The 16626-nt window shown below is 44.9% G+C and overlaps 1 protein-coding gene across 1 annotated transcript in view; it reads right to left on the reverse strand.

Annotated features, from left to right (window-relative positions):
* Nucleotides 1–6745: 6745 nt before the first annotated feature.
* The window catches only part of LOC138079683 (ATP-dependent translocase ABCB1-like), a 91091-nt gene continuing 81210 nt past the window's right edge, over nt 6746–16626 (reverse strand). Inside the window, 3 exon segments of the mRNA XM_068972389.1 lie at nt 6746–7100; nt 7964–8110; nt 11926–12132. Of these exon segments, the coding sequence (XP_068828490.1) occupies nt 6897–7100; nt 7964–8110; nt 11926–12132 (558 nt within the window). The 3' untranslated portion in view covers nt 6746–6896.

Genomic DNA, 16626 nt, shown 5'->3' on the forward strand with positions numbered 1-16626 from the left:
GTAACAAACAGCCAGCCAGGAGAGAAACCCAGGTTTTCTGGCTGGAGAACCCTGATGCTTCTCCACAGAACAACCGACAATCAATAAGAGGGAAAACATTTAAATTGAGCTGCCTAGCACAGAAAGCAAAACTGTTCCATTTCCAATTCAAAGGTCACTTTTCCTTATGACCAAAACTGGCTCTTTTGAAAGAGTCCTGGTGAAAACATTTCATCATGTATCTTTGCCTCTTGCACACATCAGTGAGCATTCCCGCTTTTCTCTGCTCTCCTGATTCCTCCCGACGCCAAGAGCAGAGGTCTTTCACCTTGGTGTTAAAAGTTCCAAGTGGGACAAAGGACTACAGTTACAGACGGCACTCCTGAAAATCCCTTGTCTGATCTCTCTTCTAAGATCAACAGATCTTTCGTTGTTTTCACTTAACAGATATTCTTAGTGAGGACTTTTAATGTGCAAGATGCTTATTGGGCTGTTGTTACAGCCTACAGGATACTTTTGAAGTTTTCAAGAGTTAAGGTAAGTGAAAGGCTTTCCAACTCAGAGGGCTATTACTCGCTCTAGTTATCAATTGGCTTAAAATACTGGGTTTTTATGACTCATGGTTCTGTGGATTGACTGGGCATAGCGGGTGGGTCTCGGCTCATGAGGATGCAGTCAGGTGCTAGCTGGAGCTGGTCATCTAAAGGCTTGAATGGGTTGCAGTCTGTGGTACCCCCTCACGTGGCTGCCACTTGATAATGGCTGTGGGCTCTGCTGAGTCACGTCATGTGGCCTGCCCACGTATCTCGGGCTGCTTCCTATGGCACACTGGCTAGGTTCTGACAGGGAAAGGCAATCATAGTTCAAGATCTGATCCTCAGCTTACAACACTCCAGAATTGCATTTTGTCGGTAGGGCTCCCAGAGGAAGCAGGCCAGTGCTTCCTGCCACTCTCTGCCTGGCTCAGCCAGCTCCAACCACAACATCCTTCTACGTGTACTTCAGATGCTTTTAAGTAGTGGCTGAAAGGCTCTACTGAAATCAGAGTAGAGGCTGAAATTCCTTCACCTGAAATGCTGTCCCTTCATCCCCAGGGCCTGTCTTCTCCACTCATACCACTTCTTGGGTAACTCATTTTTCATTTTAGCCCACATAATCAGCACTTGAAGAGGAGCAGATCTTTAAGTTTCACCATATGATTCTACCCTTTAACCTTTTGTTGTTAAATAATCATAGACCCACAGCAAGTTGCAAAAATTGTAGAGTCCTGTGTACCCCTCATCCAGCCTCCCTAAATGACAGCAGGTAACAACTATAACAGGGCTTCCCTGGTGGCTCAGACAATAAAGAATCTGCTCGCAATGCAGAAGACCCAGGTTCAACCCCTGGGTCAGGAAGATCCCCTGGAGAATACAAAATCAAACCCAGGACGTTGATATTGGTATCATACTGTTATCAGACTACTCTCACTTCATATTTTTTCTTTTACAAAATTATGGACACAACTCCTAAAAGGCTCCCCCTTTATTTGGTGGAGTAGATAGAGCTGGGTCACAGGTCTTATGGTAATCATGGGCTTCCCTCCTCATTTTCTATGTGAAACTATATGGCCTTACTTACATAAGACTACTCTTAATGTACCTTATATTAACCAATCACTTTTAGATCTTAATTTTTGATAAAACAAAAGTAACAGAGAGGAAGGTACATACTAGATTTTAAAAAACTTAGCAGAAGAGCAGACACTTACGGAGCCTGACTCAGAACAAAGTGATGCAAAGACACAGTCCTTTCCTCAAAAGGTTCATAAGCTAGAAGCAGGCATCTGAAATGAAGATGTGAGTAAGAAAAAGGACTCAAAAATACTTCTTCTCACTGAGACCTGAGAACAAACGGCTGCTGGGTGCATCAGGAAACAGAAACACATTTTGGCCTAAATTCAGAAGTTCATTCTGGTGAACAAAAAAATCATCGTCATTGTTTAAAGTTGGACAGAGCTGGGTAATCCTAGGATGGAACGAAGAAAATAAAACAGCTGATTTCAAGCAAAGAGCACACAGTGGGACCCATCTGGGTTTAGTTGGTAACCAGGGGCCACACTCTAAAAAACCTTCTACCACGATGTCACCTTCAAGCCACACGAACAATCTTCCTCCTAAAAGAGCTGTTCACCTCCATCCGTGTCACAGCATTCTCCTAGCCAGTTTCTTCCCCTCCCTCCACTGTTCATATCTAGACTCTGGATATTTCTCATAGCCACCTGTGCTTCCCTCTTCTCACTAGCCCGACTCAGAGCCTCATCCCCTTCTTTTTAAAAAGTAAAATAAAATAAACGCATCATGTTTAGCTTCCCTGATCTGAGGTTTCTGTTAGTTTCCCAAGGCTACTGTAACCAGTTATCACAACTTTGGTGGCTTCAAATTAGGAAAACGGTGTGAAGGTTTCTCAGAGATAAACACCAGGGCCTTCCCTGGTGGCCCAGTGGCTGAGAAGCCACTTCCAATGCAAGCGACGTGCTCTCGATCCTGGTCGGGAACAAGGATCCTACAGGCTTCGGGGCCACTAAGCCCGTGCACCACCACACAGAGCCTGAGTGCCACAGTGAAGACCCAGCGCAGCCAGAAAACACATTTAAAAAAAATTAAAACTAGAACTACCACATGATACAGCAGTTCCGCTCCTGGGTGTGTACCTGAAAGAAACAAAGTCAGCCCTGAATATTCACTGTCACGTTACTCACAACAGCCAAGATACAGAAACGCAAGTATCCATCAAGGGACGACCGGATAAAGAAAACACAGTGACTACTTACAATGGAATATTGTTCAGCCATAAGAAGGAAACCCTGCCATTTGTGCCAACACAGATGAATCTGGAGGGCATTGTGCTGCGTGAAAGCAGCCATGGGGAGAAAGACATTTTTCGGTAGAATCCTTAGGGTTTTCTGTATGTGTATACGATCCTATCATCTGCAAAGACAAGCTAACTTCTTCCTTTCTGATGTGGATGCCTTTTATTTATTTTCTTGCCAGATTACTCTGGTTAGAATGCCCAGCACTATGTTGACTAGGAGTCAAGAGTGGGGACTCTTATCTCATTCCTGATTTAGAGAAAAAGCTTTCAGTCTTTCACCAATGAGTGTGATGTTACGCTGTAGGCTCACGACATACGGCCTTTATTCTGTTAAGGTATATTCCCTCTACGGCTTCCCTCGTGGCGCAGATGTAAAGAATCTGCCTGGAATGCAGGAGACATGGGAGATGCTGGTTCAATCCATGGCTCAGGAAGATGCCCTGGAGGAGGACATGGCAACCCACTCCAGTATTCTTGCCTGGAAAATCCCACGGACAGAGGAGCCTGGCAGGCTACAGTCCATGGGGTCGCAGACTCAGACACAACTTAGTGAATGAACAACATATTCCCTCGATATACGATTTGTTGAAAATTTTTTATTACGAAAGGATGTTGTATTTCCTCAAATTCTTTTCTACATCTCTTAAGATGATCTGATTTTTATTTTCCATTTTATTAATCTAATAGAATTAACTTATTAATAAACTATTGATTTGCCTATGTTGAACTATCCTTGTATTCTAGGGATAAACTCCCTTAATCATGCTGTATGATCCCTATAATGCGCTGTTAAATTCAGTTTGCAAGTACTTTGTCAAGAATTTTTGCACCTATATTGATCACCCATATTCATCTGTAGTTTTCATGTAATGTTTTTATTTGACGTTTTAATCAGGACAATGTGGGCCTTGTAAAATGACTTTGGAAGTGTTCCCTCCTCCTCCATTTCTTGAAAGAGTTTGAGAAAGATTGGTGTTATTCTTTAAATGTTTGGTAGAACTCACCAATGAAGCCACCTGGTCCTGGGCCCTTCTTTGTTGGGAGGTTCTGGTTTACTGACTTAATCTCCTCACTCATTATTGGTCTATTCAGATTTGTGATTTCTGATTCGGTCTTGATGTGGTGTATGTTTCTAAGAATTTATCAGTTTATCCTAACATTTTTCAACTTGTTGGCATATAGCTGTTGACAGTAATCTCTTATGAACCTATTTCTGTGGTATCAGCTGTCATTTCTCTTTCACTTCCAATTTACTTGATTCCTCTGCTTTTATTTCTAGATAAAGTTCTGTCAACATTGTCACCCTTTGGTGCTATCATGTTTCCTTGATTTTTCATGTCCCTTGAAGTCTGCATTGCAGTCCTTCCATCTGAAGTAATATTCACCTTCTCCTGTCTTTATTAACTGGGTCAGGAGAGAAGTATCTTCCATCAGCCCTGCCAGTGATTCTGAGGCTTTCTGACTTCCTCTGATTGCACCTCATCCACACTTCTTGCTCCCTCTTGTGGCAGAACCCTTAGGCTTATGTGTCTTCTCTTGATCAGCAGTGCATCTGGCCATGTACTGGCTGTCTTCCTCCCGTTTTGCCAAAGGTGGCACTAAAGCTCAAGTTTGGGGTTTCTCCCTAGCCGGCCGTCTGTGTGTGCTCACCAGTCATCAGCCAGGTCCTGCTCTTGCCACTGCTGTGGGGAGCACACAGGGAGCTGGCCACAGGGTCAGGGGCTATTCGTGGGGGAGGTATCCTGAGCGCTATGGCTCAGATGCTAAAGAATCCGCCTGCAATGCAGGAGACCTGGGTTTGAGCCCTGGGTCAGGAAGATCCCCTGGAGAAGGAAATGGCAACCCACTCCAATATTCTTCCCAGGAGAATCCCATGAACTTAAGAGCCAGGCAGTCTACAGTCCATGGGGTTGCAAAGAGTCGGACATGACTGAGTGACTAAGCACAGCACAGCATATGCTGAGCACTGCAGGTGAGGCATCCCCTGCAACTTCAGGACAAGCTTCTTGAGTGCGGTCAGCTGGACCCGTGTGCCTTCAATGCCCTGAGGGGGCTACCTGTCATCTCCATCTCTTCCTGCCTCCCAGTCATGCAGTCCATGTTTCAGGACTCCGGATGTGGGGAGAGAGAAACGAGCTTCTTTGGCAGCCTCCCGCATGGACTGGGAAGCCACGTGTCACCCACAAGCTCTCACTTTCTCTGAGAGAAATTGCAGGATATCTCTCCTGCCCTGAGCTGGGTCCCCTTGGGGGCGGGGTGGTGCACGCCAAGTGAAGCTGCACCTCTTGCTCTCTCAGAGCATCCAAACTCAGTTTGGGCTCCAAAGGCGGGCTGAAACTTCTCTTCTGGAAGCCTGGACTTCTCAAAGGCTCTCTGGTCTGTGGGTGACTGTTTTAGACAGTGTTTTCCAGGGGCTACTGGACCAAGGCTGGTGGGGGGTGGGATGGACTGCTCCAGCCAGTTCACAGGCTATTTCAGGGTCCAGTCAGGGCCCAAGTCTGTATCCCTATTAGTCGACTTATGGGGAAGCAAGACTCCTCTCAGGTCCCTCTGGCACAGGGTGTTGGATGCCGCAGCTCCCAGACGGTACTTCTGTTCATGGTTCAATGCCAAATTACTGTCGCTGAGGGCAAAACAAAGAGGGCAGATGCCTTATTCTGCCACAAGGCTGATGTCACTACTCAAGGGTTTGTCATTTTAATCTGCATTTCTTTGGGACCGTGCACTTTGGGAGTTTCTGGACCATGTTCTCTTCCCATTTTTCCTTGGAGGTGATGGCATTTTTGTTCCTTTTAAAATTCTTTGTATTTTCAGGATACCAATTGTTCATAATAAATATGGCAAATATCGCTCCCAGCTTGTGCCTTTCAGTCATGTTTATAGTGCTTTTTGGCTTGTCTTTTTGTAGTCAGAGCACCATTTTCTGATTGCATTTAAACTTAGGGCACATTTTAATCATCTGCCGCCAGAAGGATCAATTTGGAAGAGTCCAGTTTACTGGGAAAAGTGATTCAATATCAAAACAGAGGAAGAATTTTATCGTTAAAAGTGCAAAAAGGAACTTCTTGGTAGTCCAGTGGTTAAGACTCTGTGCTCCCAAGACAAAGGGACCTGCCTTTGATCCCTGGTCTGGGAACTGGATCCCACACGCTGCAACTGAGAGTGTGAATGCCGCAAACAGAGATCCCACATGCCGCAATGAAGATCGAAGGTCCCATATGCTGCAACTAAGACCAGCGCAGCCAAATAAATACATGCAAATATTTTTCAAAAGTACAAAAAGATGAAAATTCTGTAAAAGCCAATGACAGTGCAAAATAGTCAACATACACGACAGTATATGCTTCACAGCTGTCCATCCTCTGCCCATTTCAGCCCCTAAAATCCTGTACTGATCTATGTGACTGGTCTGAGAGTCAGCATAATGTGGAAATACAAGAATCAGCAGGATCAAGTTCAAGAAGAAGAAAGCCATATGGCTTTTAGAACCCAATGTGAAAAGACATGGACAACAGGAATTAATATATAGTTTAACCATTCTTACAAAATTAATGGAGGTTTTTAAAGAATTCCTTTTTTATAAGTGCAGAAATGATCTTCAATAGTCCAAGTGAGAGATGACAGATTTACAGGCACTTCAGACAAGACTCCAGTCATATAAAAGTTTAGTTTTATTATAGGCACTATGTGCAAACATTCAGTACTTTTTGCTACTTCTATAATCTTTTAGCAGGGTCGTCAGTTACAATTCGAATAAGAAAATATAAACAACAATTATACAATTTATTAACAAAATGCACTTTGAATGATTCTATAACCTTTCTAATGCAATCAAATCCACTGATTTACTCCCGTCGATGATGCTTCTTTCTGTTCTTTCAATTATAAAGTCTCTGAAGACCCAGAACAGAGTGGGATGGATCTTCCATTGCGGCAGGAAATGTTAAATAAGTAACTCTACATAGTTTCTCTGGTAGGTGTTCGCTTTTTAATTTTGATTAACTGCCATATTTTAACACAAGTACTATAAGACAATATTTGACAGCTTATATGGTCACCGTTCACTAGTGCTTTGTCCCAGCCTGGACACTGACCATGGTGAAATAGATGCCTTTCTGCGCCAGCAGCTGCTGGTGTGTGCCGTGCTCCCGGACTCTGCCATTCTCAATCACCACTATCAAGTCTGCGTTCTGGATGGTGGACAGCTGGTGAGCGATCATGATGCAGGTGCAGCCCTCTCGGGCTTTGTCCAGGGCTTCTTGGGCCACCTGTTCAATAATCACACACATTACCTCTGGTCAGAATAATCCTTCCCCTTGAATTCCTCCTTCACAACAAGCCTCACCGTTAATGTATCCAACGATAAGTGCTTCTTTAACAGTGTCAGTGGAATACAATACGTATTTTACAAAGCAAGGGATCTGTTATACTGGAAGATACCGAATCCTAGTTTGGGTTAGTTCTTGGGTAGGGGCTGTCTCCAAGGTGTAACTATAAATACAGCCCCTGCGATCATTTAAAAGCATTCAGTAGTGGGCTTAGCCATGCAGCATCCTTCTGGTCTACCACTACAGTTAAGTCAGGAAGCCTAGGCACGGGCCAAACATAGCTTCTTTGAATTTTGGTATTTTTACGATTAAAAAATAATTCTCAGTACAACATTATAAAACAACTGTATTCCAATAAAAGATTAAAAAAAAAAAAAACTCAGAATGAGATTATCATTCAGATGCCCGAATACTCAACTTTTTCTCAAACTAAACACAATAGCTAGTATTTACCTTAAGGAACAGCCAGGTTTAAACATTTTTCTGTGCTTCCACTTTTTTATACAGTTGTTGAGGAGATGCTGTCAGTAGAGATGGGACCATGCCTCCTGAATGCAGCTTCTTGGATCAATACACAGTGATCCAGGGCTATCTTTTGGAGCACACGTGCTATAAGACTAACTGCCTCGTTTCATCTTAGTTCTCTTGAATGAGAGCTACAGAAAGTGTTTAAATTCCACTGAAAGTAACAAAATTCGTTATCAGCCTGAATTTTGTTCTCTACTGTGGAAGAGAGTAGCGCAAATTTAAACCATCTAAGGACAGCTGCTTCAAGTGTGAATGAGACCAATTTAAATTCTCACCTTTTCACTTTCCATGTCCAGAGCCGAGGTAGCTTCATCCAGAAGCAAGATGTGAGGCTGTCTAACAAGGGAGCGAGCTATGGCAATGCGCTGTTTCTGGCCACCAGAGAGCTGAGTTCCTTTGTCCCCTACTCTGGTGTTGTATTTCTGTAAACAGGGTTTTGTTATTAGGAAAAGCAGAACTGATCAAGCTGTGAGAAAGAGTCTGCTTGCAGAAAATAGGATAACCACGTCCATATACACAAAAAGGTTGAGGCTCAGAAGCTAAGAATGGGTTGATGGGTTTAACAGCAAAAACATAGCTCTAAATGGCAGGATTAATTTCTCTTCTTGAAAACAGACATCTGTGTCTTAAAAATTATGTTTTAGTGTGGACAGATTAACCTGAGGAAGACTACTGCTGCAATGTTAGTCTCTTCAAGCCTTCTGGTTTCACTATATTTGGGACAAAGACTGGTCAGAGGAAGGAAATTTGATTTTAACAGGCTATGCGTAATAATATAATTGAAGCTCATTTTATTTGTGACCAGTAGGTGATGCTCTCTGCATTATTTCAAAAAGTGAGGAAGGGAAGATTTTTAGAATGCTAACCTTTTGCTGTCTGTTTTTATAAGACTATTTCCAAAGCGTCAACAGTTTTAACAGATGCCAAGAAATTCTATTTTGGTATCAACTTGAAAAGCTGAAATCTCCTGATTTACTTCTGTTTTTAGAATTCTCCTGAAATTTTTCAAATATTGTTTCCCACAGTAGATAATTAAGTATTAAATGTGATGATAACGACTAGAATTAATAGGGTAAATTAGTGAGAGGAGAAATGCAATGTATAACCTAGAAAACCACATTATCTTTTTTTATTCTCAGATCCTTGCCAAGCTGAAATCCTGTCAACTGTGGGCTCTGATTCTGACACCCAGAGTTCGATTTTAAATCATGTCCTACCTCCTACTCTGTTGGTGAGAATGTAAGCTGGTGCGGCCACTATGGAAAACAGTATGGAAATTCCTCGGAAAACTAAAAATAGACTTAGCATATGATCTAGCAATCCCACTCCTGGGCACACATCCAGACAAAACTCTAACTCAAAAAGATACGTGCACCCCTATGTTCATAGCAACACTATTCACAGTAGCAAGACATGGACGCAATCTAAATATTCACCGGCAGATGAACGGTTAACAAAGGTGTGGTACAATGGAATATCACTCAGCCATAAAGAAGAATGAAATAATACCATTTGCAGCCACGTGGATACAACTAGAGATTATCACACTAAGTGAAGTCAGAAAGAGAAAGACAAATATCATATGGTGTCACTTATATGTGCCACCTGAAATAGGATACAAATGAACTCAGCTGCGGAACAGAAGCAGACTCGCAGACACAGAGAACAGCCTTGTGTTGCCAAGGGGAGCGAGGAGGGGGAGGGACGGAGAGGGAGGCTGGCGTAAAGCAGAAGTAATTATTATATACAGGAGGGATACACAGCAAAGTCTTACTGTTTGGCATACAGAACTATAATTAGTATCCTATAAAAACCACAATGAAATAGAATATTAAAGAAGGTGTACATATATAGGTAACTGAACAATTCTGCTGTATGGCAGAACTTAACACAACACTGTGAATCAGCTGTACTTCAATTATAAAAAACTCATGTGCTATGTAGAGTTGCCTGTTTTTCCTTGTTATTTCTAGCAACCCTAATTCTGTGGCACTCAACATAGATCTCTCCACCTGTACCCGGTTGTGACCAAGCTTGGGGGAGGTTTGGTCAGCTGGTTGCAACAGACCCACCCCAGAGCTGCAGCCACCGGAGAGGCCGATGCACTGAAGTGAGTCCCACGCAGGTGGAGCAGTTTCCAGGCCGTATGGCCACAATATAGATCCCACTGAGGCAGGTAAAGGCAGGACTGTAAACCCCGAGAAAAGGAAACTAGACCAGCCCCGCTGCAGGATGAGGTAAATCCTAGTGTGAACCACAAAGGTGAAGAAGTAGGTCCTTGGACAGAAAGTAGGACTTAAGGGCTTTTGCCTTTTCTTTCCACATGTAGACACTGAGGAAAAGAATTCTGATGTGTACAGGCGTGTTCTGTGGACAGAGCCCAGAGCCCAGGAAGATGGGTCCCTGTGGCAGACAAAGTGAGAAGAGGAAAGATACATTTCATAAGCTAGATGATAATCACTCTCAGTATTTGTCTTTGTTAACCTCTAGCCCAGTGGTTCTCTAACTGTACCTGCTTATCACCTGGGGTATTTGAACAGATTCCTAGAGCCCAGTTCCAAGTTTCTGGTGCAGCAGGTCTGGGGTAAGGCCTGAAAACCTGCATTTCTCACAGGATCCCAGGTGACACTGAGGTGCTGGCAATGCCCAGACTAACTGACCGCATCACTAGTGAAGGGGACTAAAGTTATGCACTGAACGTTCCAGCCTTGGGAAGGGCCCATTATCCACAGACGGGCTAGAAGGTTAAAGCAGGGGAGAGAGGGGACACTGCTTCTTCCTGGGGGACTGTGATGTGTGGTGACGGCAGTGATCCAGAGAAGAGCCTCAAGAAAAGGCAGTCTCGGGAGCAGCCTAGGGCCATAAGGCATTGTCATCTTTCCCCACGAGGAGAGGACCTTCTCTGCCGGTTTGAAGCTGAGCTGTGTTTTCAGGGGGCAATTCCTTATGATAAAGAACATAACTTGTGACAATGGGGGGCATGAGACAAGACAGGTCTAGTGTATATGTGTTGTCGTGTCTGAGTCTTGCAACCCTGTAGACTGTAGCCCGCCAGGCTCCTTTATCCATGGGATTTTCCCGGGCAAGAATACTGGAGTGGGTTGCCATTTCCTACTCCAGACAGTCTAGATGCACTTAAAATACAGGACCTAAGCGGCTTAAGACAGGGTAAGAGGCTCCATTCATCTAACTTCGTAGGAGGAATTCAGAGGGCACCCATGGGACAACAGCCCAGGGCAGGCTTCAATATCAGTCCTGCAAGTGGAGCGTGGGGCCCATGGAACGTGCAATGGCGAGAGATGACACCATACCACGGACACTCCAGTAACTCACCCTCGCTCAGAGCCTTTTTTCTGAATGGGTCCAGTCCCCTGGCCTGGCCTGACTCCACAGAGAGAGGCTCGAGGCTTGGGGGAGAGCTGCAAGGAGGCAGAGGGAAGGTTCAGAGAGAAATGATGGGGAGGGTCACACCTGCTTCTGTGGGCCCCGTGCCCTGATGTGGAGGGAAAGGCCTCCCAGACGTGTACTTTTTAGTCAGACTGCTCACAGGGAGTCAGGCAGGTGGTTGGGTAGACATGACATAGGATGGGGACGGGGACGGGAAGTGTCCTGTAAATATGACATAGACAGGGATGGGAAGTGTCCTGTAATCATGACATAGACGGGGACGGGAAGTGTCCTGTAATCATGACATAGACGGGGACGGGAAGTGTCCTGTAATCATGACATAGACGGGACGGGAAGTGTCTTGTAAACGTGACATAGACGGGGATGGGAAGTGTCCTGTAATCATGACATAGACGGGGACGGGAAGTGTCCTGTAATCATGACATAGACGGGGACGGAAAGTGTCCTATAATCATGACATAGACAGGGATGGGAAGTGTCCTGTAAACATGACATAGATGGGGACAGGAAGTGTTCTGTAAACATGACATAGACGGGGAAGGGAAGTATATAAACATGACATAGACGGGGACGGGAAGTGTCCTGTAATCATGACATAGACGGGACGGGAAGTGTCCTGTAATCATGACATAGATGGGACGGGAAGTGTCTTGTAAACATGACATAGATGGGGACGGGAAGTGTCCTGTAATCATGACATAGGATGGGAAGATGCTTGTCCACATCGGGGGTGTGTTTTGGTTGCTCATTTCTCTTCACCTTTGGGATCCAAGCCCTTTATAAATCACAACCACAGGCTCCCAGGCACTGCATCTGATGAGAGACTTACGTCCGGCAGCATCTCGATGAAGGAATGGATGTTGGCCTCCTTGGCCGCGTGCTCGATCTCCTCCTGGGACATGACCTGGCTGTTGTCTCCATAGGCGATGTTCTCGCCGATGCTGCAGTCAAACAGAATGGGCTCCTGGGACACGATGCCCATGTGTGCACGCAGCCACTGGAGATTCAGCTGCTTTACTTCCTTGCCATTGATAAACTGAAAACAAGAGATCATGGATTGGCCTCAGAACCACAACATTTTTGAATTTAGCAAAATGAATGTTGTAATTTCCTACGTTAAGACTGCCAAGTTGTTATGAGACTGCCATTGTGGCTTTTAGTTTGGCCTGTCAAGGTTAACTGAGTCAGGTCATAACTGCATGCTGTGGGGAAGTGTCATGTTTCTTCCATTTTAACTCTGGCTCCTGATATATGCATCTGGAAGGCAGAATAATTGCTGTCCCTTGGACTGTAAGATCAAATTAGTCAATCTTAAGGGAAATCAACCCTGAATCAACCCCCCACCGCCACTGGAAGGACAGATGCTGAAGATGAAGCTCCGGTATTTTGGTCATCTGATGTGAAGAACGGACTCACTGGAAAAGTCCATGATGCTGGGAAAGATTGAGGGCAAGAGGAGAAGGGGGTGACAGAGGATAAGACGTTGGATGACATCACCAGTGCAATGGACATGAACTTGGGCAAACTTCGGGAGATGGTGAGGGACAGGGAGGCCTGGCGTGCTGCAGTCCGTGGGGTCGCAAAGTCGGACACAACTGGGCGACTGAACAACAGCAACAAGGCATAATCATGCCCATCTCTTCCATCCAAGATATCCACGTTCTAATTCACAAAACCTGCTCATGTTATTCACACGCAGAGAGAATTACGATGGGAGGCTGCTCATCACCTGACCTCAAGATGAGGAGCTTGTCTTGGATTATCCAGGTGGACCCAACATAATCATAAGGGTCCTGAACTGTGCGGGGTGGAGGGCAGGAGACTGGGGATCACAGTGAAGCAACATGGGGAGGACTCGATCAGTCGTTGCTGGCTTTGAAGACGGAGGAAGGGCCATGAGCCAGAAAAGATAAGCAAGCAGATTCTCCCTAAGGGGCTCCAGAAGGCACACAGCCCTGCTGACACCGTGAGGTCCACTTTGGACATCTGACTTCCAGAATCTGTAAGATAGACCTGTGGGGTTTTACTCCCCTAATTGGCTATAATTTGTTGTAGCTGTCACCAGAAACTAATAAAGCATATTCTATTTCTGGAATATATTCTGGCATTTTTAAAAAATAAGATTACCTTTTAATTTTAGTTTTCTGGTCGTACCACGTGGCACACAGGATCCCAGTTCCCCAACCAGGGGCTGAACCCTAGTTCAACTGGAGTCTTAACCACTGGACCAGCCAGGGAAGTCCCCCATCCTTACTGCTATGTACTGATTTTTCACAGGAAAAGCATCCACGATTCAGTTGGAAATGACTAACTGTTATCATCACATAACAGGCCTGGAGGTCACATTTCTGACCTGACCTGTTAGTTAGGATCAGGTTTCTGAGGACTCAAATGAAACAGAAGTGAGTGTGGGAGGATGCCGCTCTCTCTCTAAATAGTTGTTGATCTTAGGAAAGTGAGTTAGTATCTCAGTTTCTCTGCACGTAAAATGGGAATGGTTATAATCCCTAAACTCCGGAACTGAGGATTAAGGGACGTCAGCAGGGACCCCACTGAGCACAGGGCTAGGCACAGAGTGTGTGAAGGACTGTCTGTGGTTTGGCACAGCGCCTGTGTGATGCACTTGGAACCTCAGCAGAGGGACAGATGTCTGAGGGGATAAAAGGATGGACAGACATGTACAGCTTACCCAGAGCAGCAGGAGGGAGAGCCCGGCCTTTCTCTAGGGACCTGGCTCCCCTTGGGTCACCCTGCAGAAGCCTGGGGCGTGCCCATTACAGCCTCGCAGATAAAAATCCTTCCTCTCTGATGGAGACGTATCTGTGCCAAAGATCTACTTTGCAAGAGAACGCTGGCATTCAAGTGAGAGCTGCCCTAACCACGGAAGAAGACATCAGTGACTCAGCTTTGAGCTTTTCTAATACTGATGAGTATATCCTGAGCTATAAATGTACTCTGAATTCCATGTGTCTGGCTGTACTCCTCTGGGAGACAGCTGGCCAAGGACAGGGTACATACGGGCTTTACTGTAGGAAGGTAGCTTCTATTTGTGAAACTAGCAGGTGCAAAGATGGATGGAAAACACAGCCATGACCTCATTAGTACCCAGCCTAGTTGCCATGGAGACTATTCCAAGCATCTATGTTCCAGGCTTCCTCATGGTGTTAAGTGAAAGTGGAAAGTAGAGGCTGAAGAGAGGAAGGAAAAACCACACAAGGATGGTTACAAACCATACAGCAGGTCAGGCTAGATGGAACACTGCGTACTTGAGAAGTGGAGAACTGAGGAAAGAAAAAGAATGTTTTTTTCCAGACTTATACCCCTAGGGGGCTTCCCTGGTGGCTCAGATGGTAAAGAATCTCCGTGCAGTGCAGGAGACCCACGTTCAATCTCTGGGTTGGGAAGATCCCCTGGAGAAGAGAATGGCAACCCACTCCAGTATTCTTGCCTGTAGAATTCTATGGACAGAGAAGCCTTGGGGCTACAGTCCACGTTGCAAAGAACACACACACACACACACACACACACACACACACACACACTCTGCTAGGAGAAAAAAAGACACTGTTTAACTAATATAACCAGATGAATATGACTCATCCCTGCAAGCTTCAATGAGTTTTTCCATCAGACATATAATAAGATGCTTAGAGCTCCTCATCCCCACACTATACACAGCTACTGCTAACTATTTAAAACTTGTGTTTCCTAAAGGATCCTTTCCTGAGGGAAAATATGTTTAAAAGTCCAAATGTGAAAAGATCAATTCACATCTTCTTTGGCTGAGGCACGGGTGGTGGTCTGAGGAAGACCAAGGAAATCCAGTGAGTCTGTGAACACTGCTCAAAAGATCCTGGCCTAAATGAAAATCTCAGGTAACACACTGACAGTAACAATGAAAGGCTAAATTAAAATGATGAGCTATCCCTATTCTAGACTTAAATCTACTGCCTGATTTCAGTAGCACAATCAAATGTTAAATATGTATCATTTTCCAGTATGTATTTACTCTGAAATAATCATTTTAGATAAGTTATTGAGCACTGATTATATTATAGGTCCCGTGATTAAGTATGCCTCATGCACTCTCTCATTTAATCTTGACATAACTTGCAAGATAGGTGTGATTTTGAAGAGTCAGACATGACTGAGTGACTTCACTTTCACTTTTCCCTTTCATTCATTGGAGAAGGAAATAGCAACCCACTCCAGTGTTCTTGGCTGGACAATCCCAGGGACGGGGGAGCCTGGTGGGCTGCCATCTATGGGGTCTCACAGAGTTGGACACGACTGAAGTGACTTAGCAATCCCCATTTTACTGATAAGGACACAGCAGAGTTCGGTCACTTGTGCAGGCTCACGTTCTTAGTGGCTGAGGAAGCTCAGGTCTGCACACTACAGGTTAGATTTTGGCTACACAGTGGTTGAGAATTGAAAAATACTTCCCCTCTTCTTTCAAAGGAACAACGTGTCCATCTTAGCCCAGGTACCCATTGGGTAACAGCCAGACAACAGGCTTCTAGCTGTGTCCTAAGAGGGAGAGAGGACTCTGATGGTGGTGTGTAGGATGGGCAAGGGGAGAAAGGAAAGGTCAGGGGAAGACCCAAGACTCGAGTGAGTCTCAGTGAAGCTAATGAATGTAAGATTCAAGGACCCTCATCTGCAGGCAAAGGCTGGGAGTTAAAGAATGCCCTGGGTGAGGGGAGGCCAGGCTGCAGTCAGGGGGCTTTTCTGGCTAAGCCTTTAGGATAACTTGCCTAAAAAGGAGAGGGACCAGAATCCTTAAGGCTTTAATATTTTGTTGTGAATTTTTTTCATTAGAAGTAAATATTTACGCTTGTGACTAATTCTGTGTTCCTAACTCTTTCAAGTATAGTCCCTGAAACTGTACAACTTTCAGGCCCCACAAAACTCAGAACCTCTACTCTCTGAACAATCCCATAGCTTCCTTTGGTAAGACTCGCCACAGTGTGATCTGAAACTTGCAAAGTTACCAGTTCAGCGGTTCTCAAAGTCTGGTTGGCATCAGAATCATCTGGGAAAGTTTAAAAAATGAAAAGGCCAGGTCCTAATCTGTGTGAATGAGCCAGGGCGGCTGCATTCTTTGTGAGCTCTCCAGGCCATTCGGACCCACACTAGTCTGAGAACCACTGCTCAGGTCAATGTTGCTAAGTGTGACTTGAGGTTTGCTGATGGTCACGAGGATTTCCTGACCTCAGGGTCAAGTCCTTGCTTCAGTTCTTATAATCAAATGACGCTCCAGTCACCAGACTCATTTTTTTTTTTTCATGGCAGTAAGAACTAATCGCTAATAACCTACTGACTTAGTCTTTCAAGATCACTAATTGATGTTCATAAACAGAACTTGGCACATTTACTAGCCTTTATTGTGGGCACTTGACTAAGAAGGCTGGCTGCTGTGTAGCACTTGGTGGCATTTCAAAGCTCTAGTGCAAACCCACAGGAGCAGATCATCGTGTTCCTCCAACTGATGAGGGCACTTTGTTTGCAGGGCATCATCACTGTAGTC

Source organism: Capricornis sumatraensis, chromosome 5 (genome assembly GCF_032405125.1).
Source record: "Capricornis sumatraensis isolate serow.1 chromosome 5, serow.2, whole genome shotgun sequence".
NCBI classification, from domain to species: Eukaryota; Metazoa; Chordata; class Mammalia; order Artiodactyla; family Bovidae; genus Capricornis; species Capricornis sumatraensis.